Below are 27,757 nucleotides of genomic sequence, written 5' to 3'. Positions count from 1 at the left end.
GATCATGACTTCAACTCCCATTCCCTTTTTCCCCAGGCCCTGCCCACCCATTAGGTAAGGGATAATGAACCTTTTAGAATTCTAAAGCCAGAAAATGCCAAACACCTCGAATTATCACCTTGATGGGAGCTAGTTTCTGCAGGACCTGTGCCAGGTCAGTTTTCTCTTGAGTGCCACATACTTGCCAGGATTACATTAGTTACTTAAACTGCCATTATGATAACTATACGAATTATCTGACACAGTCCTATTCATACCAATAGTACTATATACATTTGTTACAATCAAGTTTTAAAGACAAAACATTTTTGGGGGGGGAAATAGCAGAAGGAGGAATGGGCCTCTAAAATGTTTGCTTTCATAGCCAAATTGTAGTTGGTTTAAATTTGAACCATGCTTTACACAAGTTAGTTGTGATTTTTCCTGAACCCCTTTTCTCCAGTACCACCCCAGCCTCCAACTTCACTAAAGAAGAAAATCAGTCATATGAAAGTAAATAAGATAGCATAATAGACAATGTGACTTGGTTACTCTTTTCCCTTTTGTAGTGGAAGTAAACATTCTGGAAGATAGAAAGCAAATGAGCTAGTGCATATGGAGATTCAAGAATAAAACCAAATGAGGAAGCCATAAGGGAAGCAATCCTAAAAGGGGTGATACCAGTCAACCTGTTCTGTCTCCATCTGCTGGAAGAAGAGCCCAAATCTGTCCCGGGGGACCCCCCAGCCAGTTGGGCTTTCAGCATATCCACAATGAATATACATGAGATCAGTTTGTATGAACTGGAGACTCGGTAAATACAAATTGATCTCATGCATATTCATTTTGGATATCCTGTAAATCCAGTTGGCTGTAGGATACCTGAGACAGGTTTGAGAAGCTCTGCATAAGAGCCAACAGAAAGGACACGTTGATATTTTGAAGACTAGCTAGAACTATTGCTCTTTAACTGGCAGCAAACAGCTTGTCTAGAAGGGCGTATTCTTATTTGCTGGAAATAATTTTCGGAGGGTTCAAACTGAAGATTCTGCTTAACTTGCATAATCTTTAATGTTTACAATTTTGTTTAAAATGCATGATTGTTGGGCTGGTACCATGACTTGGCTGCATCCTAGGAGACTGAAGATTCAAATGTCATGTCCAATGGGGCCGGTGTTCGACAGGTGTGCCACATTCAGGTTCTGGGCTAGGAAAAGGAAGCTGCTGCAGTGATTCCTTACCGATCAATGAGTGATGCTGGAAGTTGGATTTCCCTCCAGCCCTCAAACAAGCAAGGATTTTTCTGTTATTGTAGTAGGCCGTCTGAGGTATATACATAAAAAAGAAGGGAAAAAGTGGGGCTTTATCTTTAAAAATAACATGATTTTTAAAGAATATTTCTATGCTTCCTGTCCATTGGTGTAACTTGCACATCACCAAGTCTTGCATAGAAGCCACCATATCGTTTATGCAAATCTGTAGCTTGAGTCGTTTTCCATATTTTAACTGGCTTCAGTGGTGGCTTTCATTTCTGCAGAAGATTTAAAAATATATACAGAAATTGTGAGTACAAACGTTCTTTGATAGAATAAATGTTTTAAGTTTGATTTAAAAAACTAGAAATGATTAGTGGCCATTCAGAAGTGCAGCAATATGAACATCTTTCCCTCTCAGATAACATAACCCAATGTTTCTCAATTCTCTCCTGGAGGCACACCAAGACAGTCAGGTTCTCAGTATATCTGTAATAAATAATGCATGAGAAAGATTTCCATATACTTGGTCTCCAATGTATGTAAATCTATTTCATATTCATTATGGATATCCTGAAAAACAGACCAGTTATGTGTGCCTCCAGGAGAGGATTGGGAAACACTGACATATCCTACAGAAATCTGTCAAGAAGAAACCGACAGAATAATGGGTTTGAAAATGACTCCCTTAATACAGCTGTTTCTTGATAATTATCGGAGCCTATCAGCACAACACTCTACCCAATCCATTGATAATACTCATTATGTCAGGCATGTGATATAATTCTTTAAATGGAGGCCATCAAGGGCCACTGCATACATGGTTTAATTTGGTAATAACTTGTATACCTTGATCATCTGAACGTTGAATACCCTGTTACTTTAGCTGATATTTTCTGGCTTTTCCTATATGGCCACTTTAGCAGACAGTATTCTTAAAGTCATAAGTATTTGAAGAGTAACACTAGCTTAGGAGACATGTAGAAAATGTAATAAGCCAAGGGAAATTGATTTGATATTCTGATGGGGTTTTGCTGTTATGGGTAGGGCTGGTGTTGAAGCTTGGTGGTAGGAGTTTTCCATTTTCTGCTTAGCAAATCTATGGTTGCCACAGGGGTATATGTTCTATCAGCTAAAATTTTATTTAACCTCTTTAATACACAGACCTCAAATTCTCCCATAGTCAAAAAGAAAGAGCAATGTTAATGCAAATGATACAAAATTTTCATGCATTGATCAGTGTGAGGCAGTGCCCCTATGCTCTCCCTTAAACCAGTACAGGACCAGGCTAGGTTCCTGGCCCCTTTAATTCTCCTTGTGAGAGAGAGCTCTGTGGGCAGGGTCCAGCAGAGGAGGAATAAGAGCTGGGACCCAGGTGGGTTAGAACAGGCCCAGGTCTCCAGGAGGAAGGCAGTGCCTGTAAAGTTACACTGTCCAAACACTGAGTTGTGCTGAAGCTGAACTGTGGGCCGTCTTAGGGGCCGACGGTCGGCCCCCTGTGACATTGTGAGGGCAAAGGTAGCGCCGGCGCCATTTTGAATACTGGCAATACGGCCAGAGTGCAGGAGGTCACTCCCGGACCCCCGCTGGACTTTTGGCAAGTCTTGTGGGGGTCAGGAGGCCCCCCCCCCAAGCTGGCCAAAAGTCCCTGGGGGTCCAGCGGGGGTCCGGGAGCGATCTCCTGCACGCGGGCCGTATTGCCAATATTCAAAATGGCGCCGGCGCTACCTTTGCCCTGTCACATGGTAAGGGCAAAGGGCCATCGGCGCCATTTTTTTAGCACAGCTGATAGCGTGGGAACGGGAGATCGCTCCCCGCGGCCCCCCTGGACCACCAGGTATGTGTAAAAAGTTTTTTGGGGGTGGGTCGGGAGAGTGGGGTTGACTAAGGGTGTAATTTTAAAGGGTCGGGTGGGGGTTTTTTTTATCGGGCCATCGACGCCATTTATATTAGTGGCAGCCAAAATGGCGCCGATGGCCTGAGAGCGGGAGATCGCGTCGGGACCCCTCCACTGGACCACCAGGTAATTTAAAACATTTGGGGGGGTTCGGGAGGGTGGGGGATTTGTTTTAAAGGGTCGGGGTGGGTTTAGGGGTTGTTTTGGTGTGCCGGTTTTCCCGCCCTCCTCCCTCTCCCGATTTACGATTTTTCACGATAAATCGGGGGAATTTCTATTGTATCGCGACTCTAACGATTTTTGACGATTTAAAAAATATCTGACGATTTTTTTAAATCGTCAAAAAACGATTCACATCCCTAGTTACCAAGGTGGATGCAGCGGTGTAAGCAGGTCACCAAAAAGACCACCATCCCAGTTACTGGGTCGACGGCCCTCAAGGATTTACAGGATCGAAAACTGGAGCTTCAACACAAAAAGATCTTTGAGGTCTCAGCGCTTGGAGTCCGTGCAGCGATGTGTAGCAGTTTCTCTTTGAGAGCTGTCCTTCGCTGGGTGCGACAACTACAGGCCAACAAATCACTGTTGGAAGGGGAAGCTCTTCAGGCTGGGCGTCTTGAAGCTGCGATCGATTATAGTGCAGATGCCCTTTATGATTTGCTACGGACATCTGCCAGGTCCATGGTTTCCACTGTCTCTGCGCGTAGGCTGCTGTGGTTACTAAACTGGTCTGTGGATGTTTCTTCCAAGGCGCAACTGGGTTCTCTGCCATTAAGGGCAAGTTACTTTTTGGAAAGGGCCTGGAGGATATGATTCAGTCCCTAGGAGAGAATAAGGTTCACAGGCTGCCTGAAGATAGGCTCAAGCCAAGGGGTTCCTTTTCTTCTAGGTCTCGCTACCTTGGGAATCGAAGATCTCAAGCGCCCCAGTCGTCCACTTCCTCTTTTAGGCAAAATTCTAACAGACAGCAGTCATGGTCTCAGCCCTTTCGCGGGCGACGCTTCAGCAGGCCTGGTAACCCCCAGTCTGCACAGGGAGTTAAGCCTCCACAACGATGTGCGGCCAGTCCATTCCTCGGTTCCGGTCATAGGGGGCAGACTGTCTCTATTTTACGAGGAATGGACCAAAGTGACATCGGACCAGTGGGTCCTCTCAGTGATAAGACATGGTTACGCCTCTCACATTGCTGGGAATGACAGTGTAAGAGTCAACTTCCTCAGCAGGCAGATCTTAGAGTGGGAAGTGACAGATGAGGCTTTTCAACTCCTAGTGATGTGATAGGGTCACCCATACCTGGATATATTGCTGAACTCCACCATGCAAAGGTACCACATTTCTTCAGAAGCAGAAGTGATCCAAGCGCTGGGAATTTATGCTCTCATTCTGATTAGGCCACCGAGCAGGATGTTATATGCCTTCCTGCCATGGCCAATGATAAGTAGGGTTATTTGAAAAAATGTGAGTTAGAGAGAACCTGCGACACGGGCGACTATAGCCCATTGGGTGAAAAAAGTCATCATAGCCGTCTATGTGGATGCAGATGTCCCATTACCTAGACAGGTCAGGGCACATTCCACTTGAGCTCAGGTGGTTTCATGGGCAGAGCTTCATTTGTTGTCTCCTGTCGAGATTTGCCGAGCAGCGATGTGGTCCTCCTTACACACTTTCTCCAAGCATTACTACTTGGATGTTAAGGCTCATGAGGATGCAGCTTTTATGCATGCAGTGTTGACAAGATCGCGGGTAGCCTCCCACCTTCTTCAGAAGTAGCTTTGGTATCCCACTGGTGAGGTTTGGCCTTCCTGAGTGTAGAAAAAAGAGAAATTACTACTTACCTGATAATTTCCTTTCCTCTAAGGAAGGCAGACCAATCCACAACCCACCCTGGGTTGCCTACTTACTTTTAGTTCATCCTTTATATGCAGGCAATGAAGAGTGTTATTTCTGTTAATACGCTTAAAGGACTGTGTCATAACCAGCCCCTAAGATTAGTCGATGTTAACTTTTTGGCTGAGCTCAGTGTTTCCAAGTTGGTTGGAAGCATGAGTGGTTGACTGTTAATAGCCATGTTCAAGTATAATCAGTTTGTCCGTAGTTTGGCTTTTCTAGAGAGTCCTGGCCTGACATCAGCCTGCCAGTATTATGTGTCAATGTCGTCAGCGAGTCAGATTTACTCTGTCTCTATCTGCTGGTAGAGGTGCATAACCCACTGGTGTGGATTGGCCTGCCTTCCTTAGAGGAAAGGAAATTATCAGGTAAGTAGTAATTTCTCCTTTTCAAAATACTAATTTACCAGGATAAAAGGATTATTTGAAAATTGCCCACCCTCAACCCAGCTAAACGTACACATGCATTTCCACAACATACTTTTTTTTCTTTTTTTTGATCCAGCAGTTTCATCCCACTTCTTTGTACTTCTAGCCCAACTAGAACCAGGACTGAGATTTGGTGCCAGAGGCCTTCATTCACAACTACCTAAGGATATTTCCACTATTTTATATTCCTCCTCCCCCCATCATATCTAGTCTGGTCATTGCAGCAACAGTCCTGGGCCAGGTACCATGGGCTCAGAACTGGCCACTGGCATCACCCTCAGGGAATGACCATGATGCCATTACCCCCAGGGGTTGTGAATGCTATCTCTTCAGTATTCCCAGCCCTGCTGACCCAGGAAACGGAAGACCTAATTCAGGTATCAAAGTACGGCACTTTGCCATTGGGCTGGCCAATATATGTATTTTTAGCTGGATTTAAAAGAAGTATTCCTAAGGATGTGTTTAGGTTGGGGAAGTAAAACAACATGCATGCTTGACATTTTCAAAAGAACATGTACTGTTTTCCAGCCAAAATTAGCCTGCAGAAAAAGTAGGTTCAAAGTATGTGGCATCTTTTAGTGTGCATACTTTAATTTTCAAAGATGAGAGGTTTCTCTTTGAAAGCTTGCATAAAGTAGCTGCATACTTTATATCAATGCATGCTGTTTGAAAATTTACCCCAGAAGAATTAGCCAATAGGGATGTGAATCGTTTTTCAACGATTAAAATTATCGTCCGATAATGTTTATATCGTCTTAAATCGTTATAGAACACGATACAATAGAAATTCTAACGATTTATCGTTAAAAATCGTTAAATCGTGTTAGTGCGCACTAACTCGAGTTAGTGCGCACTAACTCCCCGTTAGTGCGCACTAACTCGATTTAGTGCGCACTAACTGAAAATGATACAAATAAACACTTTCCAGGTCACTGAAGGTCAGTTAGGAATGAATATGTGTTCCTATTGGCTGGCTGCCCTCTTATCTATTGATATTACCAAGGTTACCACTGAGGTGATGGTTGGGGGGATGGGAAATGGAACTGGAAACTAACGAACACCAACAGAAAATGAAACAAAGTGTTCACACTTCCCAGGTCAGTAAAGGTCACTTAGGAATGAATATGTATGTATGTATTCCTATTGGCTGGCTGTGCTCTTATCTATTGATGTTACCAATATGGTTGGGGGGATGTGAAATGGAAACAGTTGGAAGCTTGACAAAAAAAGTAATGTAATGATCAGCACTCACGTGACTAGAACTTGTTTGTTTATTATTTTTGTTAGCAGGCACCTGAAATGCTAGTGCATGTTGAATTTGCCAATCACTGTGCATTTTAGAAAGGTGGTCCTGGCTGGAACTGTACACAGTTCAAATATATGTAATTGATTGTTGGTAAGTGTATTTTTTAAGTAGCCACACTGGAAACCAGTATGTTTACTTTTCCTCCTACTTAACTCACTAGCTCAGCTTTGTAAGAAGGGCTTCTCTGCTTGTGTGTTGTTTTTGTTTGGTGTGAGGAGAGCAGAAACATCAGATCTTTATTCAATCTACTACAGTCATCTCTTACAGTGCCCTATCCCTATTAATACCAGGAGTGTTGTGATCTTCCTGCACACAGTGCCCTAACCCTGATACCAGTCTGAGACAGCTCCCTCCCTGCATTACTAGTGAGAGGCTGGCTTCACAGACAGGGGGGAGCTGCCTGACCCTCACTCCTGACTTCCCCCATGTCCCAGCTAGTGAATGGTGTGTGGGTGAGGGGGGGGGGGAGGATGGTGAAGTCTGAGACAGCTCCCTCCCTGCATTACTAGTGAGAGGCTGGCTTCACAGACAGGGGGGAGCTGCCTGACCCTCACTCCTGACTTCCCCCATGTCCCAGCTAGTGAATGGTGTGTGGGTGAGGGGGGGGGGAGGATGGTGAAGTCTGAGACAGCTCCCTCCCTGCATTACTAGTGAGAGGCTGGCTTCGCAGACAGGGGGGAGCTGCCTGACCCTCACTCCTGACTTCCCCCATGTCCCAGCTAGTGAATGGTGTGTGGGTGAGGGGGGGGGGGGAGGATGGTGAAGTCTGAGACAGCTCCCTCCCTGCATTACTAGTGAGAGGCTGGCTTCGCAGACAGGGGGGAGCTGCCTGACCCTCACTCCTGACTTCTCCCATGTCCCAGCTAGTGAATGGTGTGTGGGTGAGGGGGGGGGAGGATGGTGAAGTCTGAGACAGCTCCCTCCCTGCATTACTAGTGAGAGGCTGGCTTCACAGACAGGGGGGAGCTGCCTGACCCTCACTCCTGACTTCCCCCATGTCCCAGCTAGTGAATGGTGTGTGGGTGAGGGGGGGGGAGGATGGTGAAGTCTGAGACAGCTCCCTCCCTGCATTACTAGTGAGAGGCTGGCTTCGCAGACAGGGGGGAGCTGCCTGACCCTCACTCCTGACTTCCCCCATGTCCCAGCTAGTGAATGGTGTGTGGGTGGGGGGGGGGGGGGGAGGATGGTGAAGTCTGAGACAGCTCCCTCCCTGCATTACTAGTGAGAGGCTGGCTTCACAGACAGGGGGGAGCTGCCTGACCCTCACTCCTGACTTCCCCCATGTCCCAGCTAGTGAATGGTGTGTGGGTGAGGGGGGGGGGAGGATGGTGAAGTCTGAGACAGCTCCCTCCCTGCATTACTAGTGAGAGGCTGGCTTCACAGACAGGGGGGGAGCTGCCTGTCCCTCACTCCTGACTTCCCCCATGTCCCAGCTAGTGAATGGTGTGTGGGTGAGGGGGGGGGGGTGGATGGTGAAGTCTGAGACAGCTCCCTCCCTGCATTACTAGTGAGAGGCTGGCTTCACAGACAGGGGGGAGCTGCCTTACCCTCACTCCTGACTTCCCCCATGTCCCAGCTAGTGAATGGTGTGTGGGTAAGGGGGGGGGGGGGAGGATGGTGAAGTCTGAGACAGCTCCCTCCCTGCATTACTAGTGAGAGGCTGGCTTCACAGACAGGGGGGAGCTGCCTGACCCTCACTCCTCCGGGGTATTGTGATCTTCCTGCACACAGTGCCCTATCCCTGATACCAGGGGTGTTGTGATCTTCCTGCATGCAGTGCCCTATCCCTATTAATACCAGGAGTGTTGTGATCTTCCTGCATGCAGTGCCCTATCCCTATTAATACCAGGAGTGTTGTGATCTTCCTGCATGCAGTGCCCTATCCCTGATATCGGGATGTGTGCAAGAAGATCACAACACCCCCGGTATCAGGAATAGGGCACTGTGTGCAGGAAGATCACAACACCCCCAGTATCAGGAATAGGGCACTGGGTGCAGGAAGATCACAACACCCCTGGTATTAGGGATAGGGCACTGTGTGCAGGAAGATCACAACACTCCTGGTATTAATAGGGATAGGGCACTGTGTGCAGGAAGATCACAATACCCCTGGTATCAGGGTTAGGGCACAAGTTCTAGTCACATTGACTGATCACATTACTTGTTTTGTCAAGCTACCAACTGTTTCCATTTCCCATCCCCCATATACTGTCAGTAGGAAACTTGGTAACATGAATAAATAAGAGGGCAGCCAATAGGAATACATATTCATTCCTAAACTGACCTTAACTGACCTGAAAAGTGTCAAATTGTATCATTTTCAGTTAGTGCGCACTAACTCCCAGTTAGTGCGCACTAATCGGAAAAAAACGATTTTTAACGATTTTTTAACTAAAAAATCGTGCCTAAGACGATTTTCTTGCCCTGCCACACGATTTCTATCGTTAAGACGATATGGAAAACGATTCACATCCCTATTAGCCAATGATGATATTGTACATGGACTTCTGAGACCATATGTACACTTGGTCTCAAATGCTCATATAAAATATCATCATTGAATAGTATATGTACTGAAAAGAATTACACAAGCAATAACTACTGTACTTGGAACTTACCATAGCATTCATCATGGGGATGTAGATGTCCCACATGTGTATCTTCAGGATAATCCAGAAGTTTAGGTTTTGTCATTTCCACGCCAGCAAGGAGGGTCATGAAGTCCACCACCGTGTCAATGTTCTGCTCATTTGAAGTGCTGTCTTTTAGTACACATAACACGTTCAGTCGACTAAAGGACTTCAATTCAGAAATATTTGCCCGGAGAAAAAGAATGATGACGTTTAGGTCGTTAACAGGGCAACCAAGCATTTTTCTACTGAGCAGATCAAAAGCTGGGAGCATCTCATAAACAGAGAGAAAGCGTTTGTCCCAGCGACAGAATTTAACCAGATTATAGATAATTATTGGTACTAGGAGAATGTACACAGTACCATTTGATATGCTGATGACTTGGAATACAGATAAGGACACCAGCTTGCAAGGAATTAAATCGGGTATGGTTGGGTCAGTTTTCAGAAGTCCTGACCTAATATCACAGTTGAACTCATCCTGATGTAAAATGTTAATATGGAAGAATCCTAAGTAGAGGCAAGTGACAGCGATGAAAATGAGAAAGAGGATATTTCTCATGAAATACATGCCTACGAGATAATAAGATCGCTGCTTACAGGCCAGGTATCTCTCCAAGAGAGGGAATTCGAAATATCTCTCACTCCGAGCCCTTAAAATGAAAAAAAGAGACAGGAAAATTAATGGGGTTGCTTTCAGTGTCTCCCAATCTATAATTGAAGAACTTCAATAGCAAGACAGTACAACTACTGATAATTTTTTTCTTCCATCAGAATGTTTATATTGCATATGACACTGAACCCAAAGTCCTTAATATCTCAGTTTGTGTCCAGTGGGGGGGAAAAAAATAAATCAGGTCAAGCAGGATAAATAGTCTCACATGTGGGATGATATCTCATGGCGCCATATATGGAAAGTGGCCTACCATTGGCAAAAAAAGCTTAGAAGGCTTTTAGCACATGTTCAATAAGTATTGATCAGCCAGCTTTGGTCAACGCACTCTCAGTCTTTTCCATGGGCTGAATCAGATGTGTGTACAGCTACTTCTACCTCCACTCAGTCACAAAGCTCCATTAGTCATTGGATTTGTATCTATTCCTTATTTTTCTTTCCTACTTTTGCTACCTCCCTTTTTAAATTTAAAACAAAACAAAAAAATCTGTTTTTCCAAATTTCTTTCTTCGATTTGGCACTAGCTATTTTTCCTCCCATGGCTGATAAAAAGGCACCAGCCAGCCCAAATGTTTATCACAAACATGCGTACTGACTATATCTGCCACTTCGGTGTGGAATAAGATATTGCTAAATGTAAAATCTGCTCCGACATGCCCCTTTGGTCCATCAGGTAGTGGAGGCTCAGCCTTCAGGACATTGGAGATCAATACTCTCACCTCAAGTCCAAGCCCCCTAATGATCTCTCCCCACAGGGACTCTGGAAGGAGTCCTGGTGCAGACGAGGCTTAGGCAGAACTCATCCCCGCTCCCAAAATTCATTCGCTCTGGGAGGACTGCCCCTTCGCAGCATTTGTCATGTAGATGGCCCAGGTAGTCTCCGTAAACTGCAGGGAGAGGCTGAAACAAGAGCTCAAATGCTAGGTATCTTCCTTTATATAAATGTTTCTAAGGAAAGCATGGCAGTTCTGGTATACCAGATCCTGAAGGCTCTCCAGATAAAAACCTGGAAAAAAAACTCCTGTCATCCGCAGCAGTGGGTAAAAGTTGGAGTTGATAGGAACGGTATTCAACTCCTTGAAGGCTGCAACCTACTAGTCAGACAACACTTCAGCTCAACCATCAAAGGCCTTCCTAGAATTACTTATCTCTACCCTTGATGTCACATTTTGAAAAACTTGCAGTTTATGAATAATCCTAACTCTATCTGGAAGGCCCATAAATAATCCATTACAATAATCAATGGTCTCATTACTAAGGTCTGCATTACTGATCAGAAAGCCTGGTGGTAAATAAATGGCTTCAGCTCATTAATTAAACATAGCTTATAGTAGGCCTTCTTTCCACTATAGCATTATGGGCCTCCAATGATAATAGAGAATCCAACTTATCTAAATTTGTAACTTTGTTTACCAAATCTTATTCAAAACCTTCCCATATTAAAAATGGCTTAATTGATGGCAGCTCTGATCTCCCAATACACATTATCTCTGTTTTATTAATTTTAATACTCATTTTATTCTCCTTAAACCAATTGCTTAATACTAGTGGGCCCAATATTAAGTGCTGGCCAGTTAAGTAAATTAGCTGAATATGTTTAATCCAGCTACGATATGTATATTTAGTGACATGGCAAAGCCTCTGAATATATGCTTGTATGTGTGCACTTAACTGGAGAAGTCTACTTGATTAAATTTAGATCTCTATGGGGCATATAAAGGTAGACATAAACTTATGCAGCTAACTACAAATAACGGTAGTTAGCCATATAAGTTATACAGCTAACTTGCTCCAACCAGTACACACCTACTTTTTGTGCATGTAACGTTTAGTCGTATAAGGGACTTATATGGTTAAATGGTGGCTGCTGATCATAGGTGCATATTCAGTGGCTGCTAATTAGCTGCAAAAGCCTCATTTATCTGGCTAAATAGGGCTGTATGTGCTTTGAATATTAGGCCCAACATGCCTTTATTCAATTTTCTCAAAACTAACTCTGGATTTCTCCCTAACGGAACTATAAGTTGAACATCATCCACATAAAGGTAACTAATATAACCCAGTACTTGAATCAGTCGGCCCAACTGAGCCATAAAGACGTTAAACAGTAATGGAGAAAGGGAAGAATTTGCGAAACCCCACACTGAAATGACCTTACTTGAAACATGGCATAATTAAAGAAGACCACAAAGAATCTATCTTACCAGATAGATCAGTTCTAATCTAGAACATCCCTTACCAGACCTAATTACTTGCAACTTTCCAACAAAATGTCATGATTAACCAAATCAAAAGCAGACGATAGATCCAGGAGTACCAATAGAATTGATTCTCCCCTATCCATCCTCAGCAATACTTCATTCACAACTGCACTCAAGGTAGATTCCATAGTGCAATGTGGTCTAAAACCCACTTGACTTTAATCAAAACTATCCACTTCTTCCATGAAATCTGTATGGTTACTGCTTTTTGTATAATATTCACCAAACATGGGGTGTTCAGTATTCACTACAGGCTGATCAAACACATCCATATGTGGTTTCTTCAAGATAGAAGAAATAAAATCTTCAGACTTAAAGGAACCTGAGCTTTTTGCTCATCAAAAAATTGACTGATTGCAACCATTCTGAAACAAAATCAGGCCATAATTTCATAACATAAGAAGGCCATACGTCCATACTACAATTAGAGGTACAAACCTTGCTCAAAATTTTCTTAATTTCCAGTTGGAATAAATCCATCTTAGCTAGGACTAGTTAATTTGGGCAAAGTTATCAGCGATGTCATCATTAGTTTATCATCAATTCTAATCACATCTAGTCTACCAGTGATCAGATCCAATTTCATTCTCTCTTCCTCCACCACAGGGGACACTACTAACAAATTTGTTACCTTAGTTTAAAATATTCTGCTAGAGCTTTGGCACTTGGGATGACAGGTGAATTATTAATAGCTCAAACAGTTTGTATACCCTTGTTTGTCTGCTCAAAGTATCCACATTTTATTGATTTATTTATTTGATTTATATTCTGCCTTTCAAGCACTTCAACAAAGATTACATTTAGATACTCTATGTATTTTCCTGTCCCCAGAGGGCTCACAATCTAGTTGTGTATAGCTTCTAGGAAGCTTGCCACCAGAACATCTGTTCATTCAAGTGGAAAAGGTTCCCACTCTGGCATGTTGGGAAAGGTATTTCTGCTATTAATGCATTCCATCACTAGTCTTTTGGACTATCTTGTCCACCTCTCCAGCTCAGTTAAAAACAAATTCTGTGTGAGTGAACTTGAGTTTCATAGCTGCCCACTAAGATCCACAGGTTGAAAAGATAATCTCATTTTACCCATTTGTCACCCATTTTATGAGGGAGATACTGCACTTGAAACCCCCTCCCCATAAGATCACCAGTAGGAATTTTAGGACCTCAATATGGTTCTCTCCTAACTCATGGCACCTCCCTTTCAATGGGTGCACATCACCCCACTCAATATTTAACCTTAAAAATGGCTTTCCTCCTTGCCATCACATCAGCAAGGAGAATCTGTGAGCTATATGCACTGGTATGTTACCCACCATATTCAAGAATTTTCAACAACAAGGTGGTGTTCCGCACACTCCCTAGGTTTTTACCCAAAATGTTATTCAATTTCCATTTGAATCAGTCAGTTGTTCTGCCAACCTTCTTCTCCAAGACTCATATACAATATGCAGAAACAGTACTGCATACACTTTGACTGCAAATGAACATTATCCTTTGACCTCAACAGGATGAAGGACATATGAAAATCATCCTATCTCTTCATCTCCTATGTTTTGAGCAGTATCAAAACATACCATAGCTACCTGTATCTCAGAGTTTATTTCCACTTCCCACCAGGGCAACCCTTCCTTTACAAGGCCATATCAAGCCTCACAAGTAAGAGCAAAACCAGCTTCTATAGCCTTCTTGGATTCCACCTCTGTTGAGTCAATATGTAAAGCTACCATATGGAGTTCAGTACATTATATATTTTGCACTACTGTTTAGAGGCTGACTTGTGTCAAGACAGCAAAGTTGGCCAGGCAATTCTGAAGAATCTCTTTAAACCCTGACTTCTTCATTGTTTATATTTAAACTTCTCCTGGAAGTCCTACAATATCTCATATGAGGGTTATCTATGGGGATAATCAGAGCAAGGGATGCCAAGGCAACCCTTAGCTTGTACATCTTGCTTGTATATGGATAAAGAAAAGTTTCTTACTTCTAACTTGTGTTCTCTGTGGAAGCAGAATAAATAGTTCGATATAGTGTACCTGTCCACGTCCCCTTAGAATTTAAATCCACCCTCTTCAAAGTTATAGTATAAGACTTGAAGAGGCCTTGCCCATAGCTGCCTGTGCAGTGCCTATTGCATGAGTGCAAAAACCTTCTAAGTTTTTCCAGCCAATGCTAGGACACTCTCCATATATAGTGCTGTGTGATTTCATCATCCCACATGTTGGGCTGTTTATCCTGCTGTCAGTTACAGATAAGAAGCCTTGCTTTTTGCATTCTGCATCTTGTAATTTTTTGTGGAGTGGGGTTTAATTTGGCCTAGCTCTTTTGGGTTTCCAGGTCAATAGAACTAGCTTCTAGAGATGTGAATCGTGTGCCAGATCGTCTTAACGATCAGGTTCGGCTAGGGGGGGGGAGGGAATCTGATCGTTAAGATATGTGAATTGGAATCGTTTCCGATTCCAATTCACATCGCTAATTTTTTTTTTTTAGGGATGCCCGCGCCGCTAAAAAAAAAACCCCACCCGACCCTTTAAATCGACCCACCCTCCTGACCCTCCCGACCCCCCCAAAACCTTTTAACATTACCTGGTTGTCCAGGGGGGCCTCGGGGGATGATTTCCCGTTCCCAGGCATCAGCTGCGCTAAAATAAAATGGTGCCGATGCCCCTTTGCCCTTACCATGTGACAGGGTATCCGTGCCATTGGCCGGCCCCTGTCACATGGTAGGAGCACTGGATGGCCGGCGCCATCTTTAAAGGTCACAAGGTCTAATTAGTTCTATTAAAATTATAACGTTACTTTGTGCCAGAACTCAATTGCAGCAAATTGAGTTCCTGGGTTGATGTAAGCAGTTTCAGGCCAAAGCTTACATCAACCCAGGAATGTCCTGATCCCTCTCCTCTTTTGCCTCATTCCCCTGCAGATTCTGCTGAGAGTTTTAAAGGTACAGTGATCAATTATGGCAATATACATTTACAGATTCAACATCACTTATTCCAGCTATCATGGTAACAGTCCTCAAAAGGACCTACATTGTGGCTCCCTGGGGAATCCAATATGCATGCTCACCAGTCACCACATTTTGAGTGATACTCAAAAGAGTGATCTGGTTAAGGAATGATATCCTACAAGCCATCAAGCTTCTATGGCTGACAGCTGGGATGTATCCTTAACCATGTGGGACCAAAATAACTGAACAGACAGAATAGGCCAATTGGTCTTTATCTGCCATCATCTATAAGTTTATATTTGTTAAAACACCTATGAAAACACTAATTTAGTGCTTATTGTTGCATAATTACTGACTGATAGCTAAGGGCAAGTTCACAATTGCTATTTGAAAAACAAGTCCCTTTTATAATCACAAAAACATTGAAAGAATATATTCACTTACTTCTCAAGTTCGGCCCAAAACACTTGAGGATCAGGGCATGTTTGCTGGACTTTCATAATGTGCTGGACCAGCCTGATGGAGCGATTGTATGATTGTCCAGTTCATCAATAATAAAAAACAGGTCTGAGTTCAGTGATGGTGCTGCAGTATATCTCCAGATCAGCGTAGGGACATACATAGTCACAGCAATGACCAGCAGGGAGTAGGGAAAAATCTAGGGAAGCATAGCACAGTGGAATTAGTTTACTGCTGATCTGCAAATTGGTCTAGTGGCATGTTGTGGTGATGTTATGTCACTTTAGCAATAAGCATAGCCCAAAGAACCACATGCATGAAATTTGCTTTTAACTTTTAAAATTTTGATTTGTCTTATTTCTGTTCTGAATATACTAAAAATGCCAGATGTGAAAAGAGATCCATTGATAGTCTATGTATGACTCCCAAGCCATCTTCTGAGTATTGCTAGTTCATACTGGCTTTGCGTATAACAAGATGTCAGACAATAAATGGAAAGTTATTTTGCATGTACCATGTACAACAGAAATTAATTCCTTTTTTTTGTGTGCATAAGGTTTTACTTATTAAAGATGTTTTATTTCATTGTTTAATGAAGTATCATTCTTCTGCCATGCTTTCTAGTGTTACCTTGTGGATCCATAAGGACTTGTCCACAGGAGTACCGCTGGTATCAAACTCATGGTGCATCAGAGAGTCCCAGCAATATTTGTCTGCATAGCTCGCCTGCTTCATGCTAAAGTTACTAGGAGTAAAGCAACTGATCTGTGATCCTGTAGCGATTTAAAAAAAAACTTTAATAAATTAGATGGACTATGGATTTGCACATACAGAAAATATAATTTAAGATTACCAACTGGCTCTATTTTAACCAACTAGTAAATTTAATCCTAGTTTTACCCCATAGGGTACACATGGACTAGTAGTCCTGCTTTTATGAGGAAGAGTCAGAGTTACAAGTCCCTGCAATCAGTGGGATAAAACCAGGACTAACTGCCATCCTTCTTAATTAACCCCTGGTCTGTAGTATATTCATTATAGAATAATAAAACAGGAACATTCTGACTGCTCTTTGGGGGATGCCCCTTAGTGGAAATAAACAGAAATGCATGTAAACAAAACAACCTTTTCACATTTTTTTATTCAGATGTGGGCATGCTTTACATCAGTTTGATTTTCTGAAGCACACGAAATTTCTACTATGTTCTCTCACCCTAGCTTGATGGATTCTATAACAGGGTACCATCAAGCTAGGCCGAGATAATATAGTACAAAATAGGGATGTGCATTCGTTTTTCACGAATTAGACAATGTCAACGATTTTGTCTAATTCGTCATGGTTTGGAAGCACCAAAATATGAAGCGATTTTTGCTGAAATTTCGGCAAAATTCATATTTCGTGTTACTGTGCAGTAATACCAATTAATGCGCACTGTTTTTCTAGCTAACGAACTCCTCTGAATCGATACTTTTTAATTTTTAAGTTGCATTTTTTAGTGCACACTATCACTAACATTATTTACAGCGCACTAACACATACTTAGTGCGCTGTAAGTTCTATTAGGGCGCTCTAACTAGCCTTAATCCACATTAACATCTAGCTAGTGCGCAATATCTTGTTCGGTGTACTGCGCACTAATGCTGAGATAGTGCACACTAACTGGTTGTTAGTGCGCAGTAAGGCCCATTAGTGCGCACTAACGTACTTCGTCGAAAATTGCTGGAAAAAAAACCCAAATTGTGCGAAAATGAAATTTTTCGCAGAGCGCCCAAACCGATATCTTTAAATGAAGCACATCTCTAGTACAAAATTTCATCTTTGTGAGACTTTCCTCACTCCAAATGATGTCAAATATTCACCGAGGTGTACTATGCTGTTCGTACATCTAACTCTACATGCAAAATTGGCCCCTAAACCACCACCAACACCTCACCTCGACCTATTATATGGCCTGCCTATAGAGATATAAATACTTCACTACTGTTACGTAGCGGGTGTTTTCATGTGCCCTTGGGCCTCAGCCCGACCCCAGACGAATCCAGGACCGAACCGAGGGTTGACAGCGTGGTCCAACATGGCTGACGGTCTTACCCTCTGCCAGGCCTGCAAGCTCCCAAGGCCAACAATATGATGTTGGAAGTTGAATGGTCCTCCGACCATTCTGAGCCCTTTCGAACCTGCCGCTTGGAACGGCATGGAGCAGCAGGCCTGGCCTGAGGATGAGGGCAGACGGGCCTTGACATGAAGACATAACACCAAGGTTGCTGCAACGGCATCACAGATGAGGGTTGAAGACATAACACCGGGGTTGTTGAAGACATGACACCAAGGCTGATGCGGACGGCATCAGAGATGAGGGCTGGAACAAGACATGACACCAAGGCTGATGCGAAGACTTCACAGACCAGGGTCGATGCGACGACATCAGAGACGAGGAACTTGACAAAGTCCAGACAAGACGAGAAATTCGGCGGAAGGACATTGGCACTGTCTCTCAGGGCGCCCTAAACAGCCCACCTTCATGGGCGGACCCAATGGGCTGGTCGCGGACCACCCTGTCCCACTGCGCGCCCTACACAGCCCGAGGAGGCTGGTCACAGACCACGCTGAGAATGGGACGAGCGCAGGGAAGAATCCAGTCGAGGTGGGACTCCGATGACGGAGCCAGATGTCGTCCGAAGCACCACAAAGGCTGGCAGGACATGACAGCTCAGGAGCACAGGACACCAGTGCACCTGCAGGCCACTCCAACTCCGGAAAGACGTCGTCCGAGGGACCAAGGCTGGTAGGACCAGAAGGCTCAAGAGCGCTGAAGACACAGGAACAAGACACCAAGGAACCTGGAACATCAGGAAGCGGAAGATCAAGACGAGACACCAGGACATCTGGGCGGGGACCTCAGGCAATCAAGACGTGATATGACATGAAGACGAAAAGATGAGGAGCTCCATGAAGAAGACCTGACGGAGCTCTGGCAGGCAGGAACCTCCAGAGTGAAGTAACTCCGATGCAAGGCGAAGATGTAATGCAAAGACAGCCCTTTTTTAGGGCTAGGCAGGAAATCAGTCCAAAGGTGGGGCCAGCACACTTCCTGTGTCTGGCCCTTTAAATTCTGTAGAGAGGTGCGGCCACGCACCTAGGAAGAAGGAAGCAGGAACTGTGCAGGACCGTGGACAGCGGTCCTGCACGACGTCGTGCATATCAGCAGGGCTGGGCCTGGAGGGCAGGCCCCGACGACGGCAGCGGCTGCAGCCAATGCAGGAAGCCCTGGGGGTGGCTCCAGCCGCCAATCCGGGCTAGGGCTTGCGGCCTCCATGCCGCGAAGATGAGAGGACATCGGGGGCGGCTCCGGCCACAAAGATGGACATAAAACATGGCTTCTAGGCCACGGGGAAGGGCAGGCACAAGGGGTGGCCTCCGGGTCGCAGGAGCAGGCAAGTCCGTGGCTCCAGCCGCGCGGAAAGGCCCGACTCCGGCAGCGTCCATGCCACGTCGGGAGAAGCATTGGGAAGGTGCGTGCCTGCTCGCGGGGGTTAGCTCCGCGGGCAGGGTTCCATAGCAACTACCATGAGGTTTAAAGATTTTAAAGATTTTAAAAGATTTTAAAAAGATTTTAAAGAAGCTGGAAGAGTGGTTGAAGATATGGCAGCTGAGATTCAATGCCAAGAAGTGCAGAGTCATGCATATGGGGTGTGGAAATCCGGAAGAACTGTATTTGATGGGGGGTGAAGGGCTGATGTGCACGGAGCAGGAGAGAGCCCTTGGGGTGATAGTGTCTAACGATCTGAAGTCGGCGAAACAATGTGATAAGGCGATAGCTAAAGCCAGAAGAATGCTGGGCTGCATAGAGAGGAATATCGAGTAAGAAAAGGGAAGTGATGATCCCCTTGTACAGGTCCTTGGTGAGGCCTCACCTGGAGACCTGCGCTCAGTTCTGGAGACCATATCTCCAAAGAGACATAGACAGGATGGAGGCGATCCAGAGAAGGGTGACCAAAATGGTGGATGGTCTTAATCGAATGACTTATGAGGAGAGATTGAAGAATCTAAATATGTACACCCTGGAGGAAAGGAGGAGCAGAGGTGATATGATACAGACTTTCAGATACTTGAAAGGTTTTAATGATCCAAAGATAACGACAAACCTTTTCCGTTGGAAAAAAATCAGCAGAACCAGGGGTCACGATTTAAAACTCCCGGGAGGAAGACTCAGAACCAATGTCAGGAAGTATTTCTTCACGGAGAGGGTGGTGGATGCCTAGAATGACCTTCTGGAGGAAGTGGTGAAGACCAAAACTGTAAAGGATTTCAAAGGGGCGTGGGATAAACTCTGTTGGATCCATAAAGTCTAGAGGATGTGAATGAAGAGTGGGTGGCTCATGGGAACAATGGCTACTACCTGGTGATAATACCCTTATTCAATAAACATACATACGGTTAATGCGACTCCAACATTGCTCTAAGCTTCAGCGGCAATGAGGAAATGTGGAAAAAAGGATTTGCATTCACAAAAAAGCGGGGAGTAGCTTGCTTGCTACGGCAGTTGCTACCCCAAACCAAATAAGCTGATACTTTACTTTCAATGCATGATACTTCACATTCAATGCATATCCAGCATAGCTCTCTGCTTCAACGGCAGGGGAGAAAGTCTGACACTTCACGCATATCCAGCATAGCTCTCTGCTTCAATGGCAGGGGAGGAAGTTTGACACTTCACGCATATCCAGCATAGCCCTCTGCTTCAATGGCAGGGGAGGAAGTTTGACACTTCACGCATATCCAGCATGGTTCTCTGCTTCAACGGCAGGGGGAATGAATAAAGGTGGATCTATATTCAGGCAACAATCAACAAGGACTGAATCACATAGTCTGGATAAACAGATAAGCATGGGTGTAGCTTGCTTATTGCGGTGGTTAATACCCCTAACTAATTAAGCTACATTAATGGCGGGGGTAGAAGGGAAATAGAATAAAAAAGGTTACTAAGAGCCAAGAGAAACATAAGCATGTGAAAGAAAAAATCAAAGTGCGAAAGCTTGCTGGGCAGAATGGATGGGCCGTTTGGTCTTCTTCTGCCATCATTTCATTTCTATGTTTCTATGAGGGCCTTGTAGATAGTCTCAGTTTCTCTCTCTCTCTCAGAAATGGTCAAAATGCAACTCAAAAAATTTATTGCAAAGTGTTATGCTATCGCATGGTGCGATATTGCTCCTCATTAAATCCTGTCTCTCCAAAAAATTTGTGCTATGAACAATAATGAATAATTTATCGTGTGCGTTAATGCCATAACGCATTTTGATGAATGACTCTGTTAGTGAGGTAAAAATAGGATCAGCACAGGAGAAGTGCAGGCAGTTATTAACCCTATTGCTGATGCTCTGTAAACCTCTGCTACAAATAAAAGGTTATTGGGTACAATCTAATCTTGCCCTAATTTTAAAAGGTTCTTCAATCAATTGTAGTCTTACTTTTCTTAAAGAAATCAGAACTACAAATTCGTACCTGCATATGGACAAAACCAGGGCTGGCTTAGTCTGTCCCTAAGGACCTGAGGTGTCTGATAACCTGAGGTCTGTTTAAAAATAAAATGGAAGTGTGTGATTAATTTAACCTGCAGTGAAAATATTTTTTATCACTAGATGGCAGCAAAAAACCAGCAGAACCAAAACCAAGGTACGAAAAACCCTTCCTTCATTTACTTAGTACTTCTTTTTACCTACTGCCTTTTTTGAAGGAATGAAGACTGGAAGAGGTGGAGGTTGTCAGTTTGCACCCGCTCCTTTGGGCTTACAGCTCAGTTTGGGAATTAGAGCTGGGACTGGAATTCAGTGCCAGGAGCTTTCTTTTGCAACCATTCAGGGATTCCCCCCCCCCCCCCCCCCCCTATTTTATACTCCCTCCCATCTCACTTAAATCAATGAAAGTCCTTGGTCAGGGCTCCTTCTGGAACCCTGCAATCATGGATCCTAAATCCATCAATTAAGTGTTGCTGTTGTATGATGCCTGGGACTCCCCTGCCCCCAGGGACTTATGAATATTGCCTCTGCAGCATCCTCAGCCCCCAGCTGGCAAAGGGAGCAAAAAGACCAGAGATTTGAACCCAGGTCTTCCATATGACACAGTATGTGTCACTACCAGGCTCACCCCCTACCGCCCTTTTCTAGACCTTTTTTGAAGACTCCTGGCAAAGAACATTGTTCTAAAACTTTATAATTGTATGCTTTTCTGGTCTTCTCATTCACTTCTTAGTCCTTTACAATTGGGCTTCAGAAAAATGTCGTTCTACAGAAATAGCATTTCATATGTACAGTTCTCATTTTCTGCTAAGCACTGTCAAATGGACTCTGTTTTTATCTTTCTCTCTGCTGCTTTCAATACAAGCAGTTAATGTAATATAACATAATTTCAGTTCACTCATGCTTTCTCTAGGCCTAGTATTATACCAATATTGTTCCATTCTATGCTCCTTGCCTTCTCCTAGAATTGAAGGCTCTTTTTTTACCTGATCAAGTTCATACCTCTAATTGTTCCTTCCTGGTAGAGCTATCTAACAGAATGTTTTTCCTATCCTCTTACTTGGTGTCCCTCCAAATTTTGTTCACGAGACACTTCCTCCAGTGTGCAGGACCTGGGTTTCCTCCAGACAGCAAAGTTTAAACAAAATTCTGGATGTGAGAAATTGTGAGAGAGCTGAGTGTGGAAATTGTGAGACAGCAGGAAAGCAGCATTGGGGAAGTAAAGTTATGTCCATAATCAACATCAAATATGGTACTGGATCCAGGCAGATATGCCTAGGAGTTGGAAATATTGAAGAATACCTGGAGAGCGTGAGGGGTCAGACAGACAGAGTTTGGTGTCATCTTCATGGTTTGACCAAACAAGACAAATGACAGAATTAGTTAAGAACATAAGAAAATGCCATACTGGGTCAGACCAAGGGTCCATCAAGCCCAGCATCCTGTTTCCAACAGTGGCCAATCCAGGCCATAAGAACCTGGCAAGTACCCAAAAACTAAGTCTATTCCATGTTACCATTGCTAATGGCAGTGGCTATTCTCTAAGTGAACTTAATAGCAGGTAATGGACTTCTCCTCCAAGAACTTATCCAATCCTTTTTTAAACACAGCTATACTAACTGCACTAACCACATCCTCTGGCAACAAATTCCAGAGTTTTATTGTGCATTGAGTAAAAAGAACTTTCTCCGATTAGTTTTAAATGTGCCCCATGCTAACTTCATGGAGTGCCCCCTAGTCTTTCTGCTATCCGAAAGAGTAAATAACCGATTCACATCTATTTTAAGAACATAAGAATTGCCATACTGGGTCAGACCAAAGGTCCATCAAGCCCAGTATCCTGTTCTAACAGTGGTCAATCCAAGTCACAAGTACCTAGCAAGTACCCAAACAATAAATAAATCTCAAGCTACTATTGCTTATTAATTAATAGCAGTTTATGGATTTTTCTTCTAGGAACTTATCCAAACCTTTTTTAAACCCAGTTACAGTAATGCTGAAACTACATCCTCTGGCAATGAATTCTAGAGCTTAACTATGCGCTGAGTGAAAACACTTTCTTTGATATAGAAACATAGAAACATAGAAATGACGGCAGAAGAAGACCAAATGTCCCATCCAGTCTGCCCAGCAAGCTTCGCACTTTTTTTTCTTCTCATATTTATCTGTTTCTCTTGGCTCTTAGTAACCTTTTGGTTCTATTTCCCTTCCACCCCTACCATTAATGTAGAGAGCAGTGTTGGAACTGCATCTAAGTGAAATATCTAGCTGAATTAGTTAGGGGTAGTAACCGCCGCAATAAGCAAGCTACACCCATGCTTATTTGTTTACCCAGACTATGTAATTCAGTCCTTGTTGTTGTTGTCTGTATATAGATCCACTTTTCTTCATCCCCCTGCCGTTGAAGCAGAGAGCTATGCTGGATATGCGTGAAGTATCGGTCTTCCTCCCCTGCCGTTGAAGCAGAGAGCTATGCTGGATAAGCATGAAGTATCAGTCTTCCTCCCCTGCCGTTGAAGCAGAGAGCTATCCTGGATATGCGTGAAGTATCGGTCTTCCTCCCCTGCCGTTGAAGCAGAGAGCTATGCTGGATATGCGTGAAGTATTGGTCTTCCTCCCCTGCCGTTGAAGCAGAGAGCTATCCTGGATATGCATTGAAAGTATCAGACTTATTTGGTTTGGGGTAGTAACCGCCATAACAAGCAAGCTACTCCCCGCTTTTTTGTGAATGCAAATCCTTTTTTCCACATTTCCTCTTGCCGTTGAAGCTTAGAGCAATGTTGGAGTCGTATTAACTGTGTGTATGTTTATTGAATAAAGTTATTATTTCCCGGTAGTAGCTGTCATTCCCGCGAGCCACCCACTCTTCATTCACGTCCTCTAGACTTTATGGATCCACAGTGTTTATCCCACGCCCCTTTGAAGTCCTTCACAGTTCTGGTCTTCACCACTTCCTCCGGAAGGGCATTACAGGCATCCATCACCCTCTCCGTGAAGAAATACTTCCTGACATTGGTTCTGAGTCTTCCTCGCTGGAGCTTCAAATCGTGACCTCTGGTTCTGTTGATCTTTTTCCAACGGAAAAGGTTTGTCGTTGTCTTTGGATCATTAAAATCTTTCAAGTATCTGAAAGCCTGTATCAATCACCTCTGCTTCTCCTTTCCTCCAGGGTGTACATATTTAGATTCTTCAATTTTTCCTCATAAGTCATTCGATGAAGACCCTCCACCTTTTTGGTCGCCCTTCTCTGGACCACCTCCATCTTGTCTCTGTCTTTTTGGAGATACGGTCTCCCGAACTGAACACAGTACTCCAGGTGAGGCCTCACCAAGGACCTGTACAAGGGGATAACCACTTCCCTTTTCTTACTCGATATTCCTCTCTCTATGCAGCCCGGCATTCTTCTGGCTTTAGCTATGTGACAAGGCAACATTGCTCTAAGCTTCAATGGCAAGAGGAAATGTGGAAAAAAGGATTTGTTTTAAATTAGCTACTTGCTAACTTCATGGAGTGCCCCCTAGTCCTTCTATTATCTGAGAGAGTAAATAACCGATTTACATTAACTTTTTCAAGTCCTTTCTTGATTTTGTAGACCTCTATCATATTCCCACTCAGTTGTCTTTTCTCCAAACTGAACAGCCCTACCTTCCTTAGCCTTACCTCATAAGGCAGCCGTTCCATGCCACTTATTTTGGTCTCCCCTCTCTGCACTTTCTCCAGTGTAACTATATCTTTTTTGAAATGCGGTGATCAGAATTGCACACAATATTCAAGATGCGGTCTCACCATGCAGCGATACAGAGGCATTATGACATCCTCCGTTTTATTTTCCATTCCCTTCCTAATAATTCCTAACATTCTGTTTGCTTTTTTTGATCACCACAGCACACTGAGCCAACAATGTATTATCCACTATGATGCCTAGATCTCTTTCATGGGTGGTAACTCCTAAGATAGAACCTAACATTGTATAACTATAGCAAGGGTTAATTTTTCCCTATATGCATCACTTTGCATTTGTCCACATTAAATTTCTTCTGCCATTTGGAAGCCCAATCTTTCAGTCTCGCAAGGTCTTCCTGCAATTTATCACAATCGACTTGAGATTTAACTACTCTGCATAATTTTGTGTCATCTGCAAATGTGTTCACCTCACTCATTGTACCCCTTTCCAGAACAATTAAAAATATATTAAAAAGCATTGGTCCTAGTACAGATGCCTTCATTCTTCCTTTTACATTACCAAGTCCTATTACTTTTATCTCCTAAACTTACCCAGTTTGTCCCTTCTTATCCTTTACTACTGCTTATCTTCACCATGCCTCATCTTGATTATTGCAGTTGTCTGCTCTATAAGCATCATTTGGAAAAGAGGACTAAAAATTATTTTCATCTTATTCCACATCTCAAAATCTCAATTCAGCCATAAACTGTTCACCTCCATGCTACTTCTCCAAAGTTTCCCTCTACCCCTGTCGGTCCTTCACTATGTCCCAACTGTTCTTTGGAATGAGCTTCTTCTTTTTACCTCTGGTCGTGGAAGAGGAAGTTATCTTCACTTTGGGCCCAATATAATAAGACATGAGTAAAAATGTGCACTGAATTTCTACATACATTTTCTTTACTCGTGTGCTAAAAAAACAGTAGTGAGCTAGCTCATGGTATGCTCATCCAAATACACGCTTAGTACATACAAAACATGGATTATGTACAGGTAATGATAAGCCACTGTAAATCAATAAATATAAGCTGGACACGTAGAACATCAGTTAGGAGCATAAACGTTGTGCTCATAAATGTTGGGCGTGCAAAACATGAGTTAGGAGCATAAAGTGCAAAAAACCTGAGTCCAGGACTCCTGAACATCCAGATCCAGGATCCCACTGAAGAACAGCACCATACAGTAGTAACACTAGCCCCAGAAATGTGAGTTAACTTTACTCCCCCCCCCCCCCCCCGAAGTTAAATCTCCAGTGTTAAAAAAAACAACCACCTTGCATTAAAAGCCTTCAGGACTCTATGACACTTCCCTGCATTGAGGTATAATAGCTAATGCCTTCGTTAATATGGGATTTGCGCAGAGCCATGCTAACATGTATGCATTTTTTTTTTTCCGTAAATTTGTTTGCACAAAAACGTGTGCATAGCCTGGTACATCTTATTACACCAGGGCTTTGAGTAGTCAAGTCATGGAGTTTGGCTCACTTCTAAGAGCCAAACACGCAGCAAACTGAATTAATTAATAATAGAGTAAACCCAGCAGTCAATCCTCTCCCACCCCCACCCCTCAAAAAATAAATGAATGGTTTCAATCCTGTTTCTGTGGCTGTGGTTTGATCTGTCCTTTTTCTCTGCTCGCGCCTTCTATTGGTCTCCTTGTTTTTCTTTTTTTCAGGATTTTCTGATCTGTCTCATTTTGCTCTTCATATTCTTTGCTCTGTTTGTATCCCCTGTGATTTTCTTTCCCAGCCTTTAATGTACATCCTTTGACCTGTTTTGTACATTGAACTTACAATCTTGTTATTATCTGTAAAGGTGCTTTGGTTAAAAGTAGCATATCAATAAATCTGTAAATGAATAGAAATTTATTTTTGTATAGTCCACAGTCATGCCACATTGAGGTTTTGTAAGCCTAATTATTCCTTTTACCAAAAGTAGATTAACAATCCTTTTTTCTCACTTACAAAGCCAAAACTGTTCCTTACCAGTTGAGATCTCCCGGGCCAAGGCTAGAGAGACAAGCAGTAGTGGTAAACCCACGGACACAAATTTAAGGATTCTGTCTGCAGGCAGCTCCAGGCAAAGGCTTTTGCTGTGCGTGCTCTTGCGATCCGGCAGCAGGGCATCCGAGAGCATATACTCAGCAGCTGTGTTTGCAAGAGACATGACTTTGGCATGCAAAAGGGAGGGAAAAATGTGAGGAGAAAACAAACTCTGACTAAAAAGGATAGGAAAGAGAGTAAATAGCACTGGTTCTCTGGCCTTTCCTTAACGTCAGTACCACTGCTACGAAAGGGAATATTGTCCAGCCCTGTTCTCGTTCCTTGAGTGCAATAGAAGAAATGAACAAGGCCAAGACAGGCACTGAAAATATAAGAGTCAAAAAATAACCAAGATCATAAATTAAGCCTGTTGATAATTAAAAGCATACAGTCTTTTTTTTTTGCAGGGCTTTGACAAACAGAAACATTTGTATAAATAGGTATCAGTGGTAAATAGTTCTCAGCCAGTGGCACAGGTAGTATGTAATTTTTAAACCCACAGCACTGCTGACATAGGTTTCTTCTACCACTGACATCACAATTATAGGCGGGTCTGGGGTGGTTTTACAGTCCTCTGTTATAAAGCAAGTTATTTATAGCCACCTTAATGTTGGGGTAGAACCCATGGTGTGTCTAGCATTGAATGTATGAACTACAAAGTGAGGGAGTGGTGAGCTTGTCGATTTGTTTATAGCACTGTCGTAATGCAAAAAATCCACACATCTAACAAATTATGTATGGAATGGGAAGAATGACATT

General features: G+C 43.4%; 1 protein-coding gene across 1 annotated transcript; it reads right to left on the bottom strand.

Moving 5' to 3' along the window:
• Positions 1–17: 17 nt before the first annotated feature.
• Positions 18–27,259, bottom strand: PANX3 (pannexin 3). The gene is given in 6 exon segments (XM_029574199.1): positions 18–1,510; positions 9,369–10,033; positions 15,705–15,798; positions 15,801–15,918; positions 16,350–16,492; positions 26,942–27,259. Coding segments are annotated over 6 exon segments (1,230 nt in total). The 5' UTR covers positions 27,123–27,259; the 3' UTR covers positions 18–1,481.
• Positions 27,260–27,757: the final 498 nt, after the last annotated feature.

This window comes from Rhinatrema bivittatum, chromosome 12 (genome assembly GCF_901001135.1).
Source record: "Rhinatrema bivittatum chromosome 12, aRhiBiv1.1, whole genome shotgun sequence".
NCBI classification, from domain to species: domain Eukaryota; kingdom Metazoa; phylum Chordata; class Amphibia; order Gymnophiona; family Rhinatrematidae; genus Rhinatrema; species Rhinatrema bivittatum.
The sequence above is the reverse complement of the archived record's forward strand: the minus strand, read 5'-3'. Positions and strand labels throughout refer to the sequence as shown.